Source organism: Alexandromys fortis, unplaced genomic scaffold (assembly GCF_014885135.2).
Source record: "Alexandromys fortis isolate MF-2015 unplaced genomic scaffold, M_Fortis_MF-2015_v1.1 scaffold_78, whole genome shotgun sequence".
Classification (NCBI taxonomy): domain Eukaryota; kingdom Metazoa; phylum Chordata; class Mammalia; order Rodentia; family Cricetidae; genus Alexandromys; species Alexandromys fortis.
The window spans coordinates 2,395,911-2,417,451 of record NW_026067977.1 but is presented as its reverse complement, the minus strand read 5'-3'; the positions used below and the strand labels follow the sequence as shown (position 1 = coordinate 2,417,451).

General features: G+C 45.8%; 1 protein-coding gene across 1 annotated transcript; it reads right to left on the bottom strand.

Annotated features, from left to right (window-relative positions):
* Positions 1-10,854: 10,854 nt before the first annotated feature.
* On the bottom strand, positions 10,855-11,052 carry LOC126510872 (60S ribosomal protein L38-like). Its single transcript, XM_050157590.1, has one exon. It carries the CDS (start codon positions 11,050-11,052, stop codon positions 10,855-10,857), a length of 198 nt encoding a protein of 65 aa, XP_050013547.1.
* Between the last annotated feature and the right edge of the window lie 10,489 nt (positions 11,053-21,541).

Here is a 21,541-nt window from a genome sequence, read left to right as displayed (position 1 = left end):
GCTGAAAAGGGACTCGAAGGGGACAAAGACATCGGCTGGGAGGACAGTGCAGAAGACCCCTGTGAGCAAATCCACCCTGTGTCCTGCCTACGCACTGGCCGCTTGCTTCACCTCTACACCCCAACTTCCCAATCCCCTTCTAGATTGGCCTGGAACATGGTAGGTATTTCGTGAGTCTTGGAAGATCCCTTCTCCATCAGGAGCTCAGCCCAGGCTGCCCTTGCAGCCAGATGGAGAAACAACAAGAAGAGGAGCTGGGCTTGGGTGGGCTGAAGACACAGTCCCTAGGAATCCCAGGCAAGTTCCACTGTTAGGCACGGAGGACCCTGGTATCTGAGTTTCCTACTTCGAGAGAACAAAGGTATCTAGACTAGATTTTCTAGAATTCTTCCTAATGTCTAATTTGTTAAATGTTCATTATTTTGTGTGTACATGTGTCTGTACTTTTGGGGAGATCAAAGGACAGCTTGCAGGAGTTATTGCTCTCCTTCTAGCATGTGTGCTCTGAAGACCAAACCCAGGCTTGGCTGCACCCCGTGCTCTATGTTGTTGCTTTGGCAATCTTGGGGACTGAACTTGGGGCTGCCTACACGCTCAACAAGTGCTCTACCACTGAGATATGTCCACAGCCCCCTTTTCATTTTGAGACGGGGCCACTAAGTTACCCAAGCTGATCTAGAGTTGCCTGAGCCTCCTGCATCACCAGACCCGGCGTTTAAATTCAATGCTGTGGGGAACAAATTTTGTTTTTAAATAGGGTATGGTCAAGAGATTCCATGAGTTTAAGATTCGCAGACCCACAGATGGTTATAATCAAAAGGATCAATTATAAACCCCAAACCAGCAAGAAGTTCAAATTTTAAGGCAAAACGAAAAAGGGTGTCTACCAACGTTCTCCTTTGTCATCAGAAAGAGAGTTGGGACCAAAGCGTTTTGTCTAAAGATAGTAGGCATAGACAACACTCTCACAAGCAGCCCCAACCCCCGACTCTCCCGTGGTGCTGACTGCTCTTCCGTGTACCAGGAAGTGTCCTGTGAAAAGAGCAGAGCCTCCTACCTCACGGCTCAGCCTGAGCGAGGCTCGAAGCGTGCGCTCAACAGTTCTCCTGAAAGCCAGCTTTCCTCAGCGATTACCACCTACACAGACAAGGATCCCCGGAGCTGAGACTAGGAATAGCTTACGCAGGCTGCCATCTGTCTTCAAACACAGAGACTATTATATCTGGAGACCAGGGTAGAGAGTGGGTAGTCCCCGAAGGCTTCACCCACAGGTGGGTGCTCAGAACCTTCGAGGCGCCACCTAGCGTTAGAGGAGTGAGTAGGTTTGCCCCAGTGCCACTGACGCCTGGATTACCTCCAAGGGGAAAGTCTAATCCTTTTTAGGGAATATTCTCCATTCTCCACAAAACTGTGCTTGCTTCTTTCATTCCTGAGAGAGAACAGTGGCTCTAAAAGCTAAGGCATGAGTTTGGGGTCCGAGTCTGTGTTTAGTGACACATAACTATGTGTCAGGCTTTTTTTTTTCTTTTTTCTTTTTTTCTTTTTTTTCTTCGAGACAGGGTTTCTCTGTGGCTTTGGAGCCTGTCCTGGAACTAGCTCTGTAGACCAGGCTGGTCTCAAACTCACAGAGATCCGCCTGCCTCTGCCTTCCGAGTGCTGGGGTTTGTTTTGTTTTTTGAGATAGGTCCTCACTGTGTATCCCAAACTGGCCTGGAACTCACTATGTGGTCCACGTTAGCCTCGGATTTGAAGCAGTTCTTATGCCCCAAGTGCAAGGATTGCAAGTTTGAGCCTCCTTTCCCAGCTACCTATCCTTTCTGGTCTAAGGTTTCTATTTATAAATGTGAGTTACAGTACCACATACCCTCAAAGTGAGGTTGCTTGTGTTAGTGGTTTGAGGAGTGGAAAGAACCTAGCCAAATGCCCGGTTCTCGGTACTCATGAAGTATGCATTTCTATACTAATGCCAGGGCTAGAAATTCCAGTTTCCCATGCAGACTCTGTTGCTATGTTCTAAGAACCTTCTGTAAAATAAGGTTGGTTAAACTAACTAAAAAGCCTTAAACTGGCTATGCACTGGCTTTTGCAGACACACTTAAAAGTATAGGTTCCTGAGCCCATCTAGAAGATTCTATTTCTCTACCCCTGCTTCAGACTTGACTTCAAATGGCTTTTAGAGCCAACATGTCAGGATGGGTCAGCTGTAGTTTTAATGTGGTTCCTTGGCGTTTGACTGCCAATGTCATAGTGTTAAGAGGTGGAGGGACCGTGAAGAGGTGTTTAGATCATGAGATCATGGGGTCCACCTCTGTGAGGGCGTCACACCATAGGAAAGAAAGCAGGCTATCTAGAGCTTGCTCCTTTCTCTCTTACTGCCTCTCTCCCAGCCTCTTCAGCCCATACCTGCTTCCCCCTCCACTTTACCAACATGTACCGACTTGCCACAGGGCTCTCATCAAAAGTCCACGCCAGTGCCAGTCTTAGGTCTCCAAAGCCACTAGCTAAACAAACCCCTTTGGTTTATAAATCAACTAGCCTTTTTTTGATGGAGGGGGGGGGTGTGCCTTACTATATAGACCAGGCTGGCCTTGAACTCACAGAGATCCACCTGACTCTGCCTCGAAAGTGAAGGGATTAAAGGCATGTGCCACTTAGCCTGCTTCATCACGTGGTCTTAGGTATTAATGTTACAGCAATGGAATGAGTAAGCCTAGAGCTGCCTGGATTCACAACCACATCCTCTCTGATCAGTGTTTCTGGTTTGACTATGGAGCCTCTTGGCTACACTGCATCACTTGGAGTCAAAGAATCAAGAGTTAACCCCAACTGTGGTCCTTGGGACACCCTTGTTCCCAGCCCCAAACACTGAACATCTGAAGACTCCCTGGCTCACAATCTCAGCAAATCCTGCTTCGTTTGTTTGTAACTTAGCAGCCTTGGATTGCCCCCTTCTTGCCCTTCCCTCTGTGAGCGCCCTCCTTTTGCTAAAATACTGAGAAGCCCCAGACGCTGTGGGTAGGCTAGGTGCCATGCTGCTTGTCTTGTTGGAGTGACTTCTCTGGGTTAAATTGGCTGACCCCCAAGCTTTCTCCTGCTCCATGTCATAGGGCTGCTGGGCTGGGTGCCCAGGCTGGCTGCCACTTCCAGTCACACTGTGTTCCAGGTGAAAAACTCTGAAGAATTTGTCTTGGTCCCTCTGGTGAAGAAAAATAAATGCCTATCCTTCCTTGTACACGAGGAGGTGTTTCGGTACAGGTCTGAGATTTTTAAGAATCCCAACGCTGAGTGCAAAGCCTAACAGAACCTTCTGGAAGGGGTGCTTTTTCTGAGACATCTGTTACCCCATGATCGCCAGGGCTGTCTGGGCTGATTGGGCTGGCATGCTGCCTCTCCCCGTAAAAGAGTGCAAAGACATTGGCAAACCTCCCCCCAAATATACATGAGCCTGGCTGACAGTTTCAAAGTTCACTTGCAAGTTAATTATTTGGAACTCGGAGCATATTTTCCCATAACAGTAATATGATAGATGCCGATTATATTTCTAGAATGACATGCAAGTGTGCTTAACCCTTCACATGCCCGAATGCTACCCACTGAAGCAGGGAAACACAGTGAGCCAACACTGTAGCTGAAGCGTCAGGCATTCAGTTATACTGAAAAAGGGCACAGACGCAAGACTTCGGTCTTTTGGAAAAGAGATTAAAAAATAATTCGGTTAGCTGAAAACAGTGCCTTGAGGTGTTAGAGAAGGTAGTCCTCAGGACTGGAGCGATTGCTCAGTAGTTAAGAACTCTTTCTGTTCTTACAGAGGACCCAAGTTCAGTTCTCAGCATCTCCATCAGTCATTTCACAGCTACCTGTGATTCCAGCTCAAAGGGATCCATTGCCTTCTTCGGGCTTCCACCAGTACCCGCGCACATGCGGCATACAAAGACACAGAAACCCGTAGATAGATAAATAGAAGTAAATCATCATGAGCACTGAAAGAAGGCAGTCCCGTGTTCTGTCCCCCTGAGATTCTGGTATATGTGCTTCGCTGTTCCTTGTATGTCTTCCCAGGAGGATGGAAGCTCAGAGTTGCTGGAGTCGCTCTGCCTGGCTCTCCGGGGTGTGCTCAACACTGCGAATCAAGGCTAATACACAGCATGTGCTCAGCAAATGCTAGTTGGATGAACAAATAAGAAAAAAAAAAGTTAGCAAAGAGAAATGCTATCAAAGCCAGATGTGGTGTCGCTTGTGTGGGGGCAAGAGGATCTCTGAGTTCAAGATCAGCCTGGTCTATAGCACGTTCCAGGCCATCCAGGGCTGCATAGTGGCTTAGTTTATGTTTTAACGACCTCACTCTCTTCTATCCACCCTACAAAGTACGCATCTTATCCCAGTACTCCAGGAAGCTGAGGCAGCAGTATCTTATGTTCCAGTTTAGGCTAGCCTGGTCTACATAGTTAAGATCCTGACTCAAAACAAAACAATATCCTTTAAAAGGTGTACGTGTACATGTTTCTAAAGCACAGATGGAACCCTTCTGAGGCTGCTACATACTTACATAGGACCCAGATGTCCTCAAATGGGTTCTAAGCAACCCCTTAATCATCTCCACCTTCCCTATGTTCTACCAGTAAGCTGTGGTTTCCCTTTCGTGTCTGTGTGTGCCAGGGACTCCGTGAGGCGAGTGCTTCCTTCTACCGCTGCCTCTAGCTTGGCAAACTCCCACCCTTTTCATGAGTAAAAAACATCTTTCCTCCCCCCTCTTCCGGAGTGAGTTCATGTCTCCAAGAACCAGGTAGAGCTAGAGGGGTTGATGGCCAGGGCAATGCTTTCCCACCGACTGGGGCTCTTCGTTTAAAGCGTGTTTTTCTTAGTAAGTTTCTTGAGGTTAGAGACTGGCTGCTGTTAACTGAGTAACCACGCTGGCACTCGGCAGGCAGTCAATGGAAGCATCGCAGAATGGATTCAGGATAATGAAGTGATTCCATGAATGAATGCCCTTGAACTTACTTTCACCACTGAGTGGGCCTCTAGCCCCTGGGCTCTATGACACTGCGGTAGCTGGGATGGGGGCATCATGTATGTTTTCAAGTAGGGTGACTTGGTCACAGCACCTGACTTCTTAGCTCATGTGGGAGGTGATTCACAGAGACACTGAGAACAGTTTTTTTTTCTTGACTTGTACAAAGAACTTTAATTACCGATCACTCCTTTTAGTTCATCCACAAGAGCTTGGAAGGACCATCTGCCGGGGATCTCCAAATCCCATACCCAGGCTCATCCCAGGGACCCTTGGGGGAGCAATCAGCAGTAGCACCCTCCTCCAAGCCTCAGTGCTGCCTGGGGTTTAGGAGCCCCCACATGGACCTTAAGTTCACCATGCAAATTACCCCATATGGATGCCAGCAAGCTTTCCTCCAAGTCGCCTGTAATTTTTGCCACACTCAATGGCCCCTCATTGTCCCCTTCTCTGCAGTTATAATTTGCTATTTATGGACAAGAGCTGGGAGCCACAGAAAAAGAGGAAAAGATCTGGCTGGGGGAAGAAAGAGTGAACCAAAGGAGAATCGGATGGAGGGAATACAGAGGAACAGAAGGGACAGAAAAGAAAAAGAGAGGGGGGAGGAGGGAAGGAGAAAGGGAGAGAGAAAAGCTTGAAGTAACCACAGATATCTGTGAAAGATGTCTGAAGTGTTTCAAACCCAGCAGGGACCTCCCAGCAGATCTTCCACAATTAATTGCCCAGAGACTCCGGCACAGAACAAAGCCTTTTTCCTAGCAATCTCTCGTTTCATAACCGAAATACAGGGGATGCTTTTTTCCCTCCAGATTCTATCCACCACAGCCATCTGTCTTGGTCCCGAGCTGTTCAAAACCACGTTTTTTTCCTTCACATGTGAGTGAGTGTGTATGCGGGTGTGTCTGTGTGTATCAGTTATCAACACTAGGGCCGAAGTAGCCTTTACTACAAATGGCTGTCTGGTGGAATTCCGCAGTAACTCCCACCCTCCCCCCGCCACTCCTGGCCCCCAGATGTCAGGCAGTCTAGTTGGCCCACCTTTCATCCTCACCCACAGCAGGGCCATTTCAGCCTTGTGGTGGAGGGAGTCACAGACATTTGTGGGCTCCACCCGGGATCTGAATGAGGGCTGATCTTGCCCGAGGCTGGCTGTGGGGGTGGAGAGAGAGAGCCAAGTCCCCTGGAAATAGGACTGGATTTGGGGAGATTTGTGCCAAACATTCAGCAGCGGCTGAGTAAGGAGAGCTTGCTCTGTCTGGGAGTCTGGCCTCGGCCACCTGGAGAGAATAAGAATGGACACAATACCAGGACGCTTGTGGACCGCTGTAAGCGGAGGACGAGGAGGGGAACAGAGACTTCCCTAGGGGTGTTTGCTGTGTGGCTTTTTCTCAGCTGGACACGGGGATCTGTGTGGTCCTAGGCATCATCCCTTCTATCAGCTCCTCCATCTTTTCCCTCTTCCCATTTCTTTTTTTTTTTTAATGCATGTTTTTACCCCTCCCCTCTTTCCCTTTTTCTTCCTCCGTTTCTCTCATAACTACAGATTTACAACAACAGGATCAGATCAAGGTGGTCAGATAGATGTCCCACCACACAAAGACACTTCTGTCAGAGGCCTTGGAGCTAGTGGTCCTTCAGGGATGCGAGGAGACAGATGAAGGCAGGCTACATTAAACTCATCAGTTAACTCAAATTACACACTTCCTGTCACCGATAGCATTGATCGTCATCTTGGCAGGTTCTTGAACTGAAGGCAAGCCTCTAGCTATGCCTGTGAGGGACCTTCCTTTTTTCCTTCCTTCTTCCCTTCCCACACACTGAAAAAGTGGAACAAGATGGCTTTGAACACACGAAGACCGGCTGCTTCCGCCTCCCTCTGAGTGCTGGAATTAAAGACATTTACCGCCTCCACCATACCTGACTGGGATTCTCCTGATGACGATAATTGGTGTGCAAAACCCGTCATAACTGTGAAGGTGATCCTACTGTAGAAAATGGGGAAAGCGGGCTGAGCACAAGCCCTCATTGGTGGTCATCTGTCACTTGACTGCTTCAAGCTCCTGGAGCCTCGACTTCCTCACCGCCTTGACCTGTGACCCAGAACAAGCCTCTTCTTCCTTAAGCAGCTTTGGTTGGGACATTGTATTACAGAAACAGGAAAAAAAAAAAAACAACTAAGATGTTCTCTTTCGCTGGCCGAGGGGTAAAAAAGATTTCTCCTGCCTCTCAAAGGTTCTATTGACGTGAATCGACAACAGACAGATTATTAGAAAGAAGAGGGGTATAAATTCATGAACAGGACAGGGAAAGAAACCACAGAGCATGTCAGCTCCGAGTCTTCCCAAGGGCCAGATGGTGGAGGCTTACGTAACTTCTGGGAGCTGGAAAGCCGGATTCCAGAAAAGTCATCCCATTTTGCAGATGAAGTCTCTGGGGTAACCTCTGGGTCTTCTTGGGGGAGAACTGACAGATTTGGATCTAGGTAAGAGTTCCAGAGCTTAGACACTTCTTCCTCCTTCTAGTTATTCAGGGAGATTCCTTGGGAGCAGACTGAAGACAACTATCTCCCCCATCACCATAAAAAGCTTCCCTCAGTCACACAAAGGCTTTCCTAAGAAAGCCCCTCCCTGCATGGAGTAAAACTGAGGAGGGACCGGTCACAGAAGTTTGGACTCTGAGGCAAATTCTAACCCTTCCGGCCCATCAGAGTGTCACTCTGAAACATCATTTGGTTTTTCGAGACAGAATTTCTCTGTGTGTAGCCCCGGCTATCTTGGAACTCACTCTGTAGACCAGGCTGGTCTCAAACCCACAGAGATCGCCTGCTTTTGCCTCCTGAGTCTGGGATTAAATGTGTGCACCACCACCAACAGGCCTCGAACTATTTTTTTTTAAAGATGTAGGAACTAAGTGGGGCGGTAGCGAGGCAAGCCTTTAATTCCAGCACTCGGGAGTTGAGGCCAACCTGGTCTGCAGAGCCAGAGCCAGCACAGCCAGGCCTGTTACACAGAGAAATCCTATCTCAAAAATTAAAAAAAAAAAAAAACCCAAAAAACGTATGAACCATGATGTGGGTGCTGGGAGCCAAACCTGGGTCCTATAAAAGAAAAATACATGTTCTTAATTAAAGAGGCATTTCTTCAGCCCCCCCCCCACTTAAAAAAAGGTTTATTTTAGTTTTATGCATGCGAACATATCTGTGTGCGTGACTGAAGCAGCGAGAAGAGGTTATGAGTCATTCAGTGTGGACACTGGGGACGGAGCGTCTGTCATCTCCAGGGTCAGCAAAGGCTTAGCCACAGCACATCTCTCCAGGCCTGGGAAAGTATCTTAGTCAGCTAGCCTGTTGCTTCATCTGCAGAGTGGCCACCGGAGCAGCTGCTTTACAGGGAACTTTCCTCAGGGGGTTAGTGGTGTGATTTGTCTTCACTGTCGACTTGACTTGGAACCACCTAGGCGAAATCCAGATGTGTCTCTGAGGGGCTTTCTCTGAGAAGTGAGGTAAGATGAGTGAGCCCTGAACACGAGTGACACCCACCCCTAGGCTCGGGTCCTGTACTGAAGTGATCTGAGCATCAGATTAATCTCAGCTCGCTTCCGGATACCGTAACCAGCTGTACCTCACACCTGCCGCCACAACTTCCTGCTAAACAGACCATAACCCCGCAATCCTTCTTTGTTTTCCGAGGTAGGGTTTCTCTGTAGCTTTGGAGCCTGTCCCGGAACTTGCTCTGTAGACCAGGATGGCCTTGAATTAAAGGTGTGCATCAACACCACCCGTCCCCTGTGTGTCTTAAATTGCCTTTGTTAGATTTTTTTTTTTAAAAATTTTTAAAAAAATAAATTTATTTATTTATTATGTATACAGTATTCTCAGTACTCTGCCTGCAGGCCAGAAGAGGGCACAGATCTCATTACAGATGGTTGTGAGCCACCATGTGGTTGCTGGGAATTGAACTCAGGACCTTTGGAAGAGCAGGCGGTGCTCTTAACCACTGAGCCATCTCTCTAGCCCCTGTTAGATGTTTTGTATTGAACAGAGTCCTGGATATAGTTAGCAAGGGAAATAGCAGCACACAGTAAGTGTGAAGGAAATCCAGCCATTTAACAAATACTATTGATCATATTAGATTATCCTCTAATCATATAACATTGACATTAACAAATAAGAATATCAGGTTAGCTACCTACTAAATGCAGTAGTGTACTCCAGGCGCTGGGAGAGGGAGAGAGACAGAACTGCACTCGTGGAATTAGCCCTCCACAAGAAGAACCGACAAGCCAACAAATACGTGAAACATATGACATCTTAAAGGGAGGCAACAGTAAGCGCATCGGATGATGGGAAATGCTTTGAAAAAGCCGAGAGGGGTAAAAAAGGAGCAGCCTAGTACTGGGTGCAGGCTGCACAGCCGCAATTCCAGCCTTCAGAAGGCTGAGACAGGGGGATTAGCATAAATCTGAAGCCAGCATGGACTATCGAAAAAGACCCTGTTTAAAAACAAATACCAAATGAACAACAACAAAAAACCCAAACCAAAACTACCACTGTGGAGGTTTGAATAGGAATGGCCCCCATAGACTTATGTCTTTGAATGCATGGCCCATAGGGAGTGGCACTATTAGGAGGTGTGGCTTTGTGGGAGTAGGTTTGGCCTTGTGGGAGGAAGTGTGTCACTGTGGAGGCAGGCTTTGAGGTCCCATATATTCTCAAGCCACGCCCAGTGTGACAGTTCACTTCTTATTGCCTGCTGATCAACACGCAGAACTCTCAGCTTCCTCTCCAACACTATGTCTGCCTGCGTTCCGCCATGCTTCTGGCCATGACAATAATGTTTTTCCTTTATAAAAGTTGCTGTGGTCATGATGTCTGTTTACAGCAATAGAAACCCTAACTAAGACAACCACCCAAAAACCCCAAACCAAAAGTACTGCCTCCCAAATAAAAAGCATAAGTTCCAAAAAGAATTACAGAGAGAAGAGGGGCAGCCACGCTACAGGGACAGTCAGAGATCCTGGAGATGTGATCTTTGCAACAGACAGAAGAGATGAGGAAGCCAAGAATGCCCACATGTGAGGAAGGAGCATCTTGAGTACAGAGGACTGTGCAGGACCTGACAGGGTCATTCAGGAGCTCAACTAGGGTGGGGCAGGAGGCCTGTGAGAGAGCAAGTGTGTGTTGTGTGTGTGTGTGTGTGTGTGTGTGTGTGTGTGTGTGGAGGGGAAGGGAGCCGAGTGGTAATGTGAAGGACCTTGCCCGCCATCAGAAACCTTTGGTGGGAGCAGGAAGCGTGCCAGAATCTGGTTAATGTTTGAACAGGGCTGCTCAGGCTGCTGTGTGGACTAGAGACTATGCAGGTGAAGGAAAAGTGAAAACAGTTTAAGATCAACCAATAACCCAGGTGAAAGACAGTACAGCATGGACCAGGTAGTAGTGACAAGCAATTGCATTCAGATTTTTTAGCTTTTATTTTTTACTTAAAAATATTATTTGTGGGGCTAGGAAGATGGCTCAGTGGGTAAGAGCACAGGCTACACTTCTAGAAGTTCAATTCCTAGCACACACATGGCAGCTCACAACTGTCTGTAACTCCAGTTCCAGGAGACCTAACATCCGCACACAGGCACACACATGGGCAAAACACCAACACACATGAAATAAAAATAAATTTATAAAAATAAAAAGAGAGAGAAAATATTCATTTGTAACCCAGGCACACTGACACATGCCTTTCTTCCTTCCCTTCTCCTTCCTTCCTTCTTTCCTTCCTTCCTTCCTTCTTTCCTTCCTTCCTTCCTTCCTTTGACTTTTCAGGGTTTTTAACAGTCAAACACAGAGGTCTGGTTCATCTCACTGCCAGGGGGGGGGGGTGTTTCAACTTCGCAGCCTTTTCCTTGTCTGTGATGACCAGGGTGTAAAGGTGGCTGCTGCAGTGAACCTTGAACTTCACATTATCCTTGTTCTTCTTGATCTTGACAGATTTAGCATCCTTCCGCGGGGCTGTGAACAGAAAATCCTTGATTTCCTCAGTTTTCCAAGGCATGGTGACTGTGGTCAGCGCTGGAGACTACACCCAAAAACTCAGTGGTGAGAACTTAGGAGATACAGAACCATGTAGCTGAGCCAAGCCCAATTTGCCACTAAGACTCACATTGTTTTGCTGTCGCTGGCGCAATGATGTGACATCTGAGGTGTTAGGTGGACGTTTAAATTAAGGTGCCATGTAGGCAGTTGGGTGACTGAGTTTAGAATCTGGGGAAGATATCCAAGCTGTGAAGACATATTGAGAGTCATGAGCATATGGCCAATAGTTTAATCACAAGGGGGACGAAAACACCAAGGAAATAAGAGAGGACATTTCACGAAACCCAAGGGCAGAGACCTGGGACATGGTAGAACCTGAAAAGAAAGGAACCCGTGTGATAAAAAGGCCAGCCAATAGGTAAAACGCCTGGCTTGCATGAGCTCTCAGGACAGAATGTGTTTCTGCAAGAAAGGGGAGCTCATTGCGTTGGGAACCTGCAAGGGTTTACATAAGATGGCGCGATGACTAAGCTTCACCCTTAGGTTTAGAGCCCCTGTGGAAACTCGCATCTGAGGCGTATTTCCAGAGGGCGTTTCCAGAAAGGCTTTAGCGAGGAGGGAAGAGTCACCCTGACTGTGGGTGGCTTCACCCCACATAGACTGCTGCCCCGACTGAATACAAAGGAGGTAGCCAGTAAGACCTTTCAGTGTGCTTGAGTGCAGACACAGTGTGAACTGAGATTCCGTCATCTTCCCCACCGTCGTGGACTGTACACCTTCAAACCCTGAGCCCAGACACACCCGCAGGCGGCTTTGACAGATATTTTGTAAGAGTACTTGAAATAGGTATAGGTGGGAACCGAGCACTGATCACTGGGCGTGGCCCACGAATGCTTAGGTGCATTGAAAGTTTCCGTGAAGCTGTAAATGAGGAAGCCGCAAATGAAGAAGCCGCTGTGGAGAAGTTACAGAAAGAACGGAGGGAAGGAGTTGGGAATTAGGATGACTGATAACCCCTTTGAAGAATTCTAGAAATATCTGTCTTACAAATGGAAAAGAGAAACAGTTCATAGCAATAGAAGGACGTGGGTTTAAGAGAGCAGGTTTTTGTTTTGTTTTGTTTTGGAGACAAGGTTTCTCTGTGTAGCCTTGGTAGTCCTGGAACTCATTCTTTAGACCAGGCTAGCCTTGAACTCACAGAGCTCCCCCTGCCTCGCCTCCCTAGTGCTGGGATTAAAGGCATGCACCACCACCACCCACCACCCAACTTGGTTAGGGGAGTGTTTAAGGGTGAGAGCGTGCTGTGTATGGACAGAAGTCTAGCAGGCATTTGGAAGCTGCTTTTGCTAAACTAAACCAACCAACCAAACAAAACATTGAGTCCCTCACTTGGGACTAAGCACAGACAAAGGCTTGGCACCTGTTCCACGTCTGGCTCCCTTGCTTTGGCTTGCCCACTTCCATTGGTCAGTGTATCAATCACTCAAGGAATGTGTATCTAAGCCCGTCCCACCCCTTTCAAGGCTGCACAGACTTGAAGAAATCCACCTTCTTAAACCTAAAATTATCTTCAGTTCCAGGAGGAACAGAACTTGGCAGGAGGGACCATTCCCAGTTGAGGTCAGTTATCCATGGAGGGGAGGCTGTATTCTGGAACTGGGGGTGACCATAGTGTAGGAACTCCTCACGTGACTCACGGTGAGGATAAGAACTTCCTTGGATCACTTTGCCAAACCAAAACTGAGACATCGATGGACAGGACCACACCTTTGCCAGGACTGCTTAATTATGGGACTTCTTGCCGCTTTCCCAACTCTTCCTCTGTTGCAGCCGAAATCTCACGGCAACACTCCCCAAAGACAGATTTGGGGAGACAGGATTCCTTTATTTGATCTTTTCCCCAACGTAGCCACATTGACTAAATCTCTCTGCTTTTCAGTGTTACTTATCTAATTGGCTTGACGGGACAGGCAGACAGGCTTAACTCATCAGAGCTGCAGGAGCCCTGGCCTTTACCCTAAAAACTATGCTAACAGAAGGACCTAACAGGGAGGAGAATATCAGTAACTCAGGTGACAGGAAGGAGATCAAATGGATGAGGTCCTTGAGCAGATGATTGGCCTGGGGGCCCCCTGGTGTTTGAGAGCAAACGCTGGCGTGAGCTGGAAGCAAGAGAGTATCTCATAGATTTCTGGAGGAAAGGCAACATAGTCAATAGTATATTTAATTCCTATGTAGCTGGAGGTACAAGAATGTGGATATCTTGGTAGAGCTGAGGCTGGAGGATGATATTTTAGAGGGTTGAGGGGAATGGAGAGAGGAACTTCTTATATGGAAATGTGTAATTTTTCTTTCCCTCTCTTTCTTTCTTTCTCTCTCTTTCTTTCTTTCTTTCTTTCTTTCTTTCTTTCTTTCTTTCTTTCTTTCTTTCTTTCTTTCTTTCCGAGACATTGTTTCTCTGTGTATCCCTGACTGTCCTGAAAGTGGCTTTGTAGACCAGGCTGGCCTCGAATTCACAGAGATCCATCTGGCTCTGCTTCCCAAGTCCTGGGGTTAAAGGCGTTGACCACCACCTTTATTTATTTATTTGTTGCTATTACATTCCTCCCCGTAGAGGGCAAAGGTTGCCAGCAAAGGCAAGTAACTTCCCCCATGCACCAGTTTTTACTCTCCCCAGAAGCGCTACAAAATGACATTAAACTCAATAAGCACAAAAGACATAACCCACAGGAAAGAGAACAGGGAAAACACAATAGCAACACAATTTGGGGAACTAGAGAAAGCAGAAGGCTGGTAACTGACTTAAGTTCAATCAATACTGTCTTTGTTACTTTTCGATTGTTGGGAGAAATACATCAAGGCCAAGGAAACTTATAAAAGTAAGCATTTAATTTGGGGCTCCCAGTCCCAGAGGGTGAGAGTCCATGACCACCGTGGCAGGGAGCATGGCAGCAGGCCTGGTACCGGAGCAGTAGCAGAGTGGTTGCCTCTTATTCACAAGCATGAGGCAGATGGAGCTAACTGGGATCAGCATGGGCTTTCTGAAACCTCAAAGCTACCCCCCAGGGACACACCCACTTCAACAAAGCCACGCCTCCTAATCCTTCTCAAACAGTTCCACCAAATGGGGACCAAGCGTTCAAAGACATGGACCTACAGGACCATTCCCATTCAAACCACCACAGGCCTAAACATGCTTAGATGTGTAACAGTCATGTGTTTAGGCTGATTTTTTTTCCCTAGCCAAAGCTGTTAATTTGAGTAATATGAGTCAAGCAAAAGAATTCCAGTTCCTAGGCCAGCAACTGTTTTAGGTATGAATGCATTGCAATTCTGACCAACAATATACGAGTCTTCTGATTGTCTCTTGGTAAAGATAAAAAGATAGTTCTAGAAATGCTGGTTTTTTGCTTTGTTTTGTTTGTTTGTTTGTTTGTTTTTGTTTCTTGCTGTTGTGTACAAACAGAAACAGGACTTGAAGCAACTACGGTGACCAAGGATGATCAACAGCCTGGCAGTCTTGTTGGTTTGTTTGCTTGTTTTCGAGACAGGGTTTCTCTGTGTAGCTTTAGAACCTGTTCTGCAACTTGCTCTGTAGACCAGGCTGGCCTCGAACTCACATAGATACACCTGCCTCTGCCTTCTGAGTGCTGGGATTACAGGTGTGCACCACCACCGCTGGGCTTCAGCCTGGCAGTCTTTAGTGATGCCCCTGAACATCAGATGCAACCCTGGAGCCTCCCTCCAGATCTCTTAGTATGCGAGAAAAAGCTACATCTTTTTCTCACCAACTGTGACCTTTTGTATTGACTCATGTGTGATTCTAATTGAAAGAATAGTGATACAGAACATCGGCCAAACAAATACAGAATCCGGCTTGCATCATTGAGGATACAAATTGAGTTTTGTGTAGACAAAATAAGAGCAACATGCCCCACTCAGTCTAGACACAGATGAGCAAACCTCCCCTACCCTGGTTGTTTCATAACAAAGTCTTTGGCAATGAGTTGGGGTGACAAAGTGCAGACATGGCCATTCTAGAAAGCAGAGAATGTTAGGTACCTTGAAAGAGATATGAGATGGTGAAGCTGTGGGTTAGTGTTCATCAAAGGAGCAGGGTACCCCGAAAAACCAGGATGGGGCAATAACAAATATAAGGCACATTTCTGGGTGCTCTTTAAAATCAAGTGGTCAGCCCTGTTTGACAACCTAGCTACAAAGGAGCCGTGGAGATGATGGCACAGAGGTGTTGTGGCTCAGGATCGGAGAAGCCTTAAATTACACCGAGAAATCAAAGCTTGGTTTAGGTTAGAAACAGCGGCTGTGAGAGATTTTTGTTGTTTTGTTTTTGAGGCAAGATCTCACTATGTAGCTTTGGCTGGACTGGAAATCACTATGAAGACCAGGCTGGTCTTGAACTCACAAAGATCCTCCTGCCTTTGACCTACTGAGTTGATGTTTTTTGATTTTGTTTTTTTATTTTGGTTTTGGTTTTTGGTGACAGGATTTCTCTGTGTAACAGTCCCGGCTGTTCTGGATCTCACTCTGTAGACCAGGCTGGCCTCAAACTCACAGAGATCTGCTTGACTTTGCCTCCTGAGTGCTGGGGTTAAAGGTGTATGCCATCACGCTTGACTTTCTCTCTCTCTCTTTCTTTCCTTCTTTCCTTCCTTCCCTCTTTCTCTTTCTTTCTTTCTTTCTTTCTTTCTTTCTTTCTTTCTTTCTTTCTTTCTTTCTTTCTCTCTTTTTAATAGAGAAGATTTATAACCTGAGCTGGGCATGGGAGACTCACACCAAGCAGGGGAAGAGAAGGCACTTCTTTCTTATCTGATAATAACTGTTTCAGACATTAACCACATCCTCAGAGTACACAGATGTGGGAGATAGACATGCCTAAAACCTCAATGAGCAGAAACACGACAGAATCACATTTTAGACCCAAGCAACGGGAGGAAGCAACATGGGTGGAGAACTCACCCTCCACTCAGACAAACCCCTCTCGTCCTTTTCTCTGTATCTTACTGGCTCCAACTAGCCCTGTGGTTACCCATTCCAAGCAAAACCTGCCTCCCCACCCAACTTGCCCAAGTTCTGCCACAAGCCTGGCTGATCAGTCACACTGTCTGTGCAGAGCCCTGTGAAATACTGATAGATTCAAGTCAAGCTGCAGCCTATGAATTAGCAGAACATTATATAGTGAGCGCCTTTATGCTTAAATTGATTAAAAATGTTAAATTTAATTAAATTTACAGACACTAGCAGACAATATAAAACTATAACCATAAGCCCAAACACCTGTCCATCTAAAAAAAGAAAAAAACCCAATCTGTCAAACTGAGCACCGTGGGCTGTGTCTGGTTCCATTAATATTCATTTGCTGCTTGCTAATTCTCCTTGTCATCTGCCCAGTGGACAAGCAATAACAGGTGCCAACGATTTAATAAAATTGTAGTGAGAAAAAAAGCACTAAAAGCTGAAGAAATTCTACCCATTACCTTAATTTTTCTGGGAATTAATATGTTTCTTTATTCGGTTGGAGATGGATTGAGCAGTGACCGTGTGTCAGGCACTGTGCCAAACAGAGAAGGCAGGAGGAAGTGAGACATGGTTCCAGCTTCCAGAAGATCATAGATCCCCAGGGAAGGAGGAATGGAAGGTCAAGGACTGCCTGGGCTAAACTGAGTTCAAAGCCAGCCTGGGTAACTTAGAGAGACTTTGTCTCATAATGAAGAATTTCTGAAAAGAATTTCTGATACATACGTAAAATTATCTTTGTATTCCTGTCTATGATAATTTATATGTTGATACAAATTCTAATTATATTTGTTATGTTAAGTATGCTCCTATTTATGTTTACAATATTTGTGCACATATACAAAGTTATTTTGTCCCATTGTATGCATGCATGTTTCTACCTCAGCTTAAGATATTTTGTATATTGATGCAGTTTTAGGATATATTTATCATATTGCATTTACATTTCTACCTATAATCAAGATATATATATATTGTTTATATTTCAAACTCATTGTCCTCATTTGCTGCACATCTGTTTAAAGAATGTTTATTTTTATAATGTGAAGCCTTAGTCTTTAAGCTATCTAGGTATTACAAATTACAATAGCCACCCATTTTTGTCATGCTTATAGTTAGGCTAGTCAGGTTCTCCAGATGCACAGAGCTTGTACTCTGCCTAGACAGGTAATCTTCAAACATTTCAATGAACCATAGAACATAACATTTAAATAATTCAGGTTCTGTTGATGTGAGACATGATTGCTCTATTCCTGAGAGAATGTTAGGTATCAAAGACACTCCTCTTGGAGCTTGTTTTCTTCTTGGCAAAACTGGCCTTTTGGCAAAGAACTGTCCTTGCTTCAACTACTGACAGTATGCACATTGTCCAAACTGTACAAGCAAGGTATTAGCAAAATGACTGAGAATGTTGCCAAGACAGGGTAGGACAGTCTTTCGAATTTTCCTACCTCAGACAATGGTCTGCTAGATTCTTTAGGCCTTAGTCAAGGTTGGTTGTCCCAACTTTGCAAATGAGACTTTTAGTGATTGCTTAGGTAGCCAATTATCTCTGTCATTTCTTGTACCTTTTAGGAGTCACTTTCTTGCACTTACTGCTAACTCAGCTAATATTATTTCCCTTCTCAGGTCTTTGATGGGGTTGAAGACTAGATTGTCATAGGTACTTTCCTCTCATAACTTAGTCAAGACATTTTAGTATAAGACTTAGACTCCTCAGTACAGGACAACTATTGAAATATTCTCTGTTATTTGATAATTACCTTAGACTGGACATTTAGCACGTGTTTCTTGTTTGATGTTGTTCTTGTTGGTTGTAATTCTACTTTTGTGTATGTTTTTGCCTTTACTTCTTCCTGGACAACACTTGATATTTGTTCTTATTGTATATAGTTTTGTATTAGGCTTAGAACTCTCTTATTTAGACAAAAGGGGGAGGTGTGAGAACTCATTCAGCCAATAGCCTTTTGAACACCAGTCCATTAGATCGTGGTCTGAGGGACTGCATGTTGACTGATAAGCACAGACGGAAAGTGTGCTCGCTCTCTTGGGTTGTGGTCGGAGTTCTGCCAGTGCCCACAGAGAACTGTGACTCTCTACTTGTATTGTGAGGGTTCCCCCAAATAAGCATTTGCTGTCCTTATTCTGGGCTCTCACAGACTTTCTTAACTATGCCTACAGGAGCTGACGATGTGGCTTAGTAGTCCAACACTTGCTCATGTGGTTCAGGCCCTGGGTTTCATCCCCAGCAATAACTACAGAAGCCCCAGGAAGGAGTGGTGTACTCTGAAAGAAGAAACACTGGAGCCTGACGAATCAAGGGGCTAGGACTAGAGTGTGGTGAGGCTCGTGAGGCTTAGGAAAGCATGAGTCAGGGGGCTGGAGAGATGGCTCAGAGGTTAAGAGCACTGGCTGCTCTTCCAGAGGTCCTGAGTTCAATTCCCAGCAACCACATGGTGGCTCACAACCATCTGTACAGAAATCTCGTGCCCTCCTCTGGCGTGCAGGCATACATCGAGGGAGAATGTTGTATACATAATAAATAAATCTTTGAAAAAAAAAAAAAACATGAGTCAGAAGACCTAAGTCTCTGTCAGCCAGTGTTTCTCAGAACAGGATGTCACACCCCATGCCGTTATCCACGGAGCTGGGGGGAGGGATGGCCAGGGCCACCTCAGGGTTATCAATTTTGCTATTTAATGGGACGTTAACTCAAATGACTATCTGCTAGGGTCATGATTTTCGAGAAGAAAGGGCATTTTAACATTGTCAGAAGACATAACTGGAACGAGTCTACAGTCTTCACTTTGTGAGTTTAGATGCAGGCGCTTCTGCTGCCCAGAGTAAGTGTTCCAGGGAACTGAGCAGATGAGCTTGGTTTCCTAGACAGAAAAGGCAGTAGAAAGCACAAACAAAGAACAAAAAGCAGATTGCCTATTCCAGAGCCTCAGCCTTGTGAGGCAAAGGAGAGAGAGAGAACAATAGAAGAACAACGAATTGTAACTTCAGGTACTTTTGTGGGGGAATCGTCCAGAAGGGATTAGGGCACAGTAGCCTTCATTATCCTGCCGACTGAACCTGGCTGGGTTGGGAGTTTGGCTATCGTCTCTGTCTCCTGATTCCTGACAAGGTCAGATAAACAGCTTAGTCTCACGTTGGTGACATGGAACTTCATTTTAAATGACTCGTTTTTATTTTTAGCCTGGTCTGTCGGGACCTGCTGCAGGAGGTTACACCAAAACAGCCTCCTCCTATCGCTGATACCTCAGCAGTGCCAAAAAGAGAAACAAAATATTAAAGGACATAACTTCAGGAAAAAGAGCTGCCCTTTAATTGTCCTTTAAATACAGCCCCGTAAAGAACCCACCCGCGCTACACCACAGCAACCCAGAGCGCAGTGGCTAGGGAGAGGCCTCGTCTCAAACACAAGAAAGTCAGGGCAGAGAGCCCCTGGCTCCTACCCTCCATATTTTTGTGATTTTATTGTGTGTGGGTTTTTGTTTTGTGGGTTTTGTTGTTGTTGTTGTTTTGTTGTTTGTTTGTTTTGTGACAAGGTCTTACTTTGTAGCTCTGGCTGTCCTGGACTGCAGATCAGGCGGGCCTCGAATTCACTGAGTTCTGGACACCTTTGCCTCCAGAGAGCTGAGATGAAAGGTATTTGCCATCATGCTCAAATCTATTGTTGTTGTTGTTGCTTCTTCCAAATTTGGGAGGGAAAATAAGGGAAACAGAACCAAAAGTCTATTCCCATGTTATATAGTTTGTTTTGAAGTGTGTGTGTGTGTGTGTGTGTGTGTGTGTGTGTGTGTGTGTGTGCTAGAAAGTGAGCACGGCTTTGTGGGTAAAATTAATGAAAATGTTAAGACTGCCTTGGTGTTAAGGAAGATGATACCTTCAGCCACTGAGTTCTTGGTGTGTGAGTCTGTGCCCCTGCCTACTGCATAGGTCTACATTTTAGGCAATGGCCAGTGGTGTGGCCAGGACCCCAAAAGGCTTTGCATAGTAGAATTTCCCACAAGGCCTGTGCAGCCCATAAAGAAGGCCAGACTTGGGGGAAACAGGGAACACTAGAGAAAGCAGAGGATCAAATCCACTAGATGCCCCTGCAGTATCCACAGACACACACAACTGAGACACAAGCTCGGCCAGGACTCGTTCTCCACAGGGCACAGGGCCCCTTGCCAAGGGCTGGTGGGATAGGCTGTCCACTTCTGGCCCTGGAGACTGAAAGCAGCAAGGACCTGCTGTCTAGAAACTGCCAGATGGCTCAGCATTCTGGACTAGGCCTGATCTACATTTTACCAGTCAGACCAAGCATTTCATAACCCAGAGCCGCTCCTCCCTTGAAACCCAGTTCCCTCTGTGGCCTGGGACTGGAGAAACTAAGGATTTAGGTTAGTCTTTCTGACCTTTGCTTTCATGTTCCAGGGGTCTGTCTGTGGTGGGTGAATAGTTTGCCTATGAGACCAGCTTCTCCCAGCTTCTACTCAAAACATCCTTTTCTAGGATGTGCCGAGCTGAAGGGCAGAAACCAAGGTCATCAAAGTGTTGGAGATCAGTGGTGGAAAGACATAGAGGACAGAAAAGAAGAAAGAAGAATGGAAGATGAGGGGGGAGGGGAGGAGGAATCAGAAGGGAGAGGAAGGAGACACCCAGGAATATGGGATAGGAGCCTGTTTAATCTTTTCCAAAGAACGCAGCCTCAAAAAATCATGTGACGATAAGCCCTGGGTTTCCCACCTGACCTGACACCAAAGCCTAAAGATTGTCATATGGTAGTAAAAGTGAGAATTAATATACATATAGGAAGATATCTTTATGAAGCCCATCACTGTATATGGCAATAAAAAAATAAGTTTGATAGAATCAGACAGGATCTGTGGCTTTTTGGAGTGGTTTGGCCACAGACTTACAAGCAAATCAGAGTGGGCAAAAATGTATCTGATTTGAACAGTGGTTCAAACCGGGTGGTGGTGGTGCACGCCTTTAATCCCAGCACTTGGGAGGCAGAGGCGAGCAGATCTCTTGTGAGTTGAAGGCTAGCCTAGTCTACAAAGTGATTTCCAAGACTATACCAGGGCTATTTCACTGAGAAACCCTGTCTCAAATAAATAAATAAATAAATAAATAAAATAAAAATACATCTAAGTCAGATGGTGGCTCATCCCTGTAAGCCAAACACTCGGAGGCAGAGATAGGTTGATCTCTGAGTTCAAGGCCAGCCTGGTCTACAGAGCTAGTTCTAGGACAACTACACAGAGAAACCCTGTCTCAAAAAATAAACAACAACAACAAAAAATAAACAACAAAAACTTCTAAAAAAATAAATTTAACAATAATGTAGTAGTATTCTTTGATGTAGAGTCCAACTATCTAAAAATGTATTTTATAGCATTTTTATCACTCATGACAATTTGGCTGTTGTAGTTTAGAGTTGTTGGTTTTTTCCCCCCAATCTAAAAGAGCCACTGTCT

Excerpts from the sequence above, each read along its gene's own strand:
- LOC126510872 (XM_050157590.1), bottom strand. The coding sequence starts at position 11,052 with ATGCCTTGGAAAACTGAGGAAATCAAGGATTTTCTGTTCACAGCCCCG.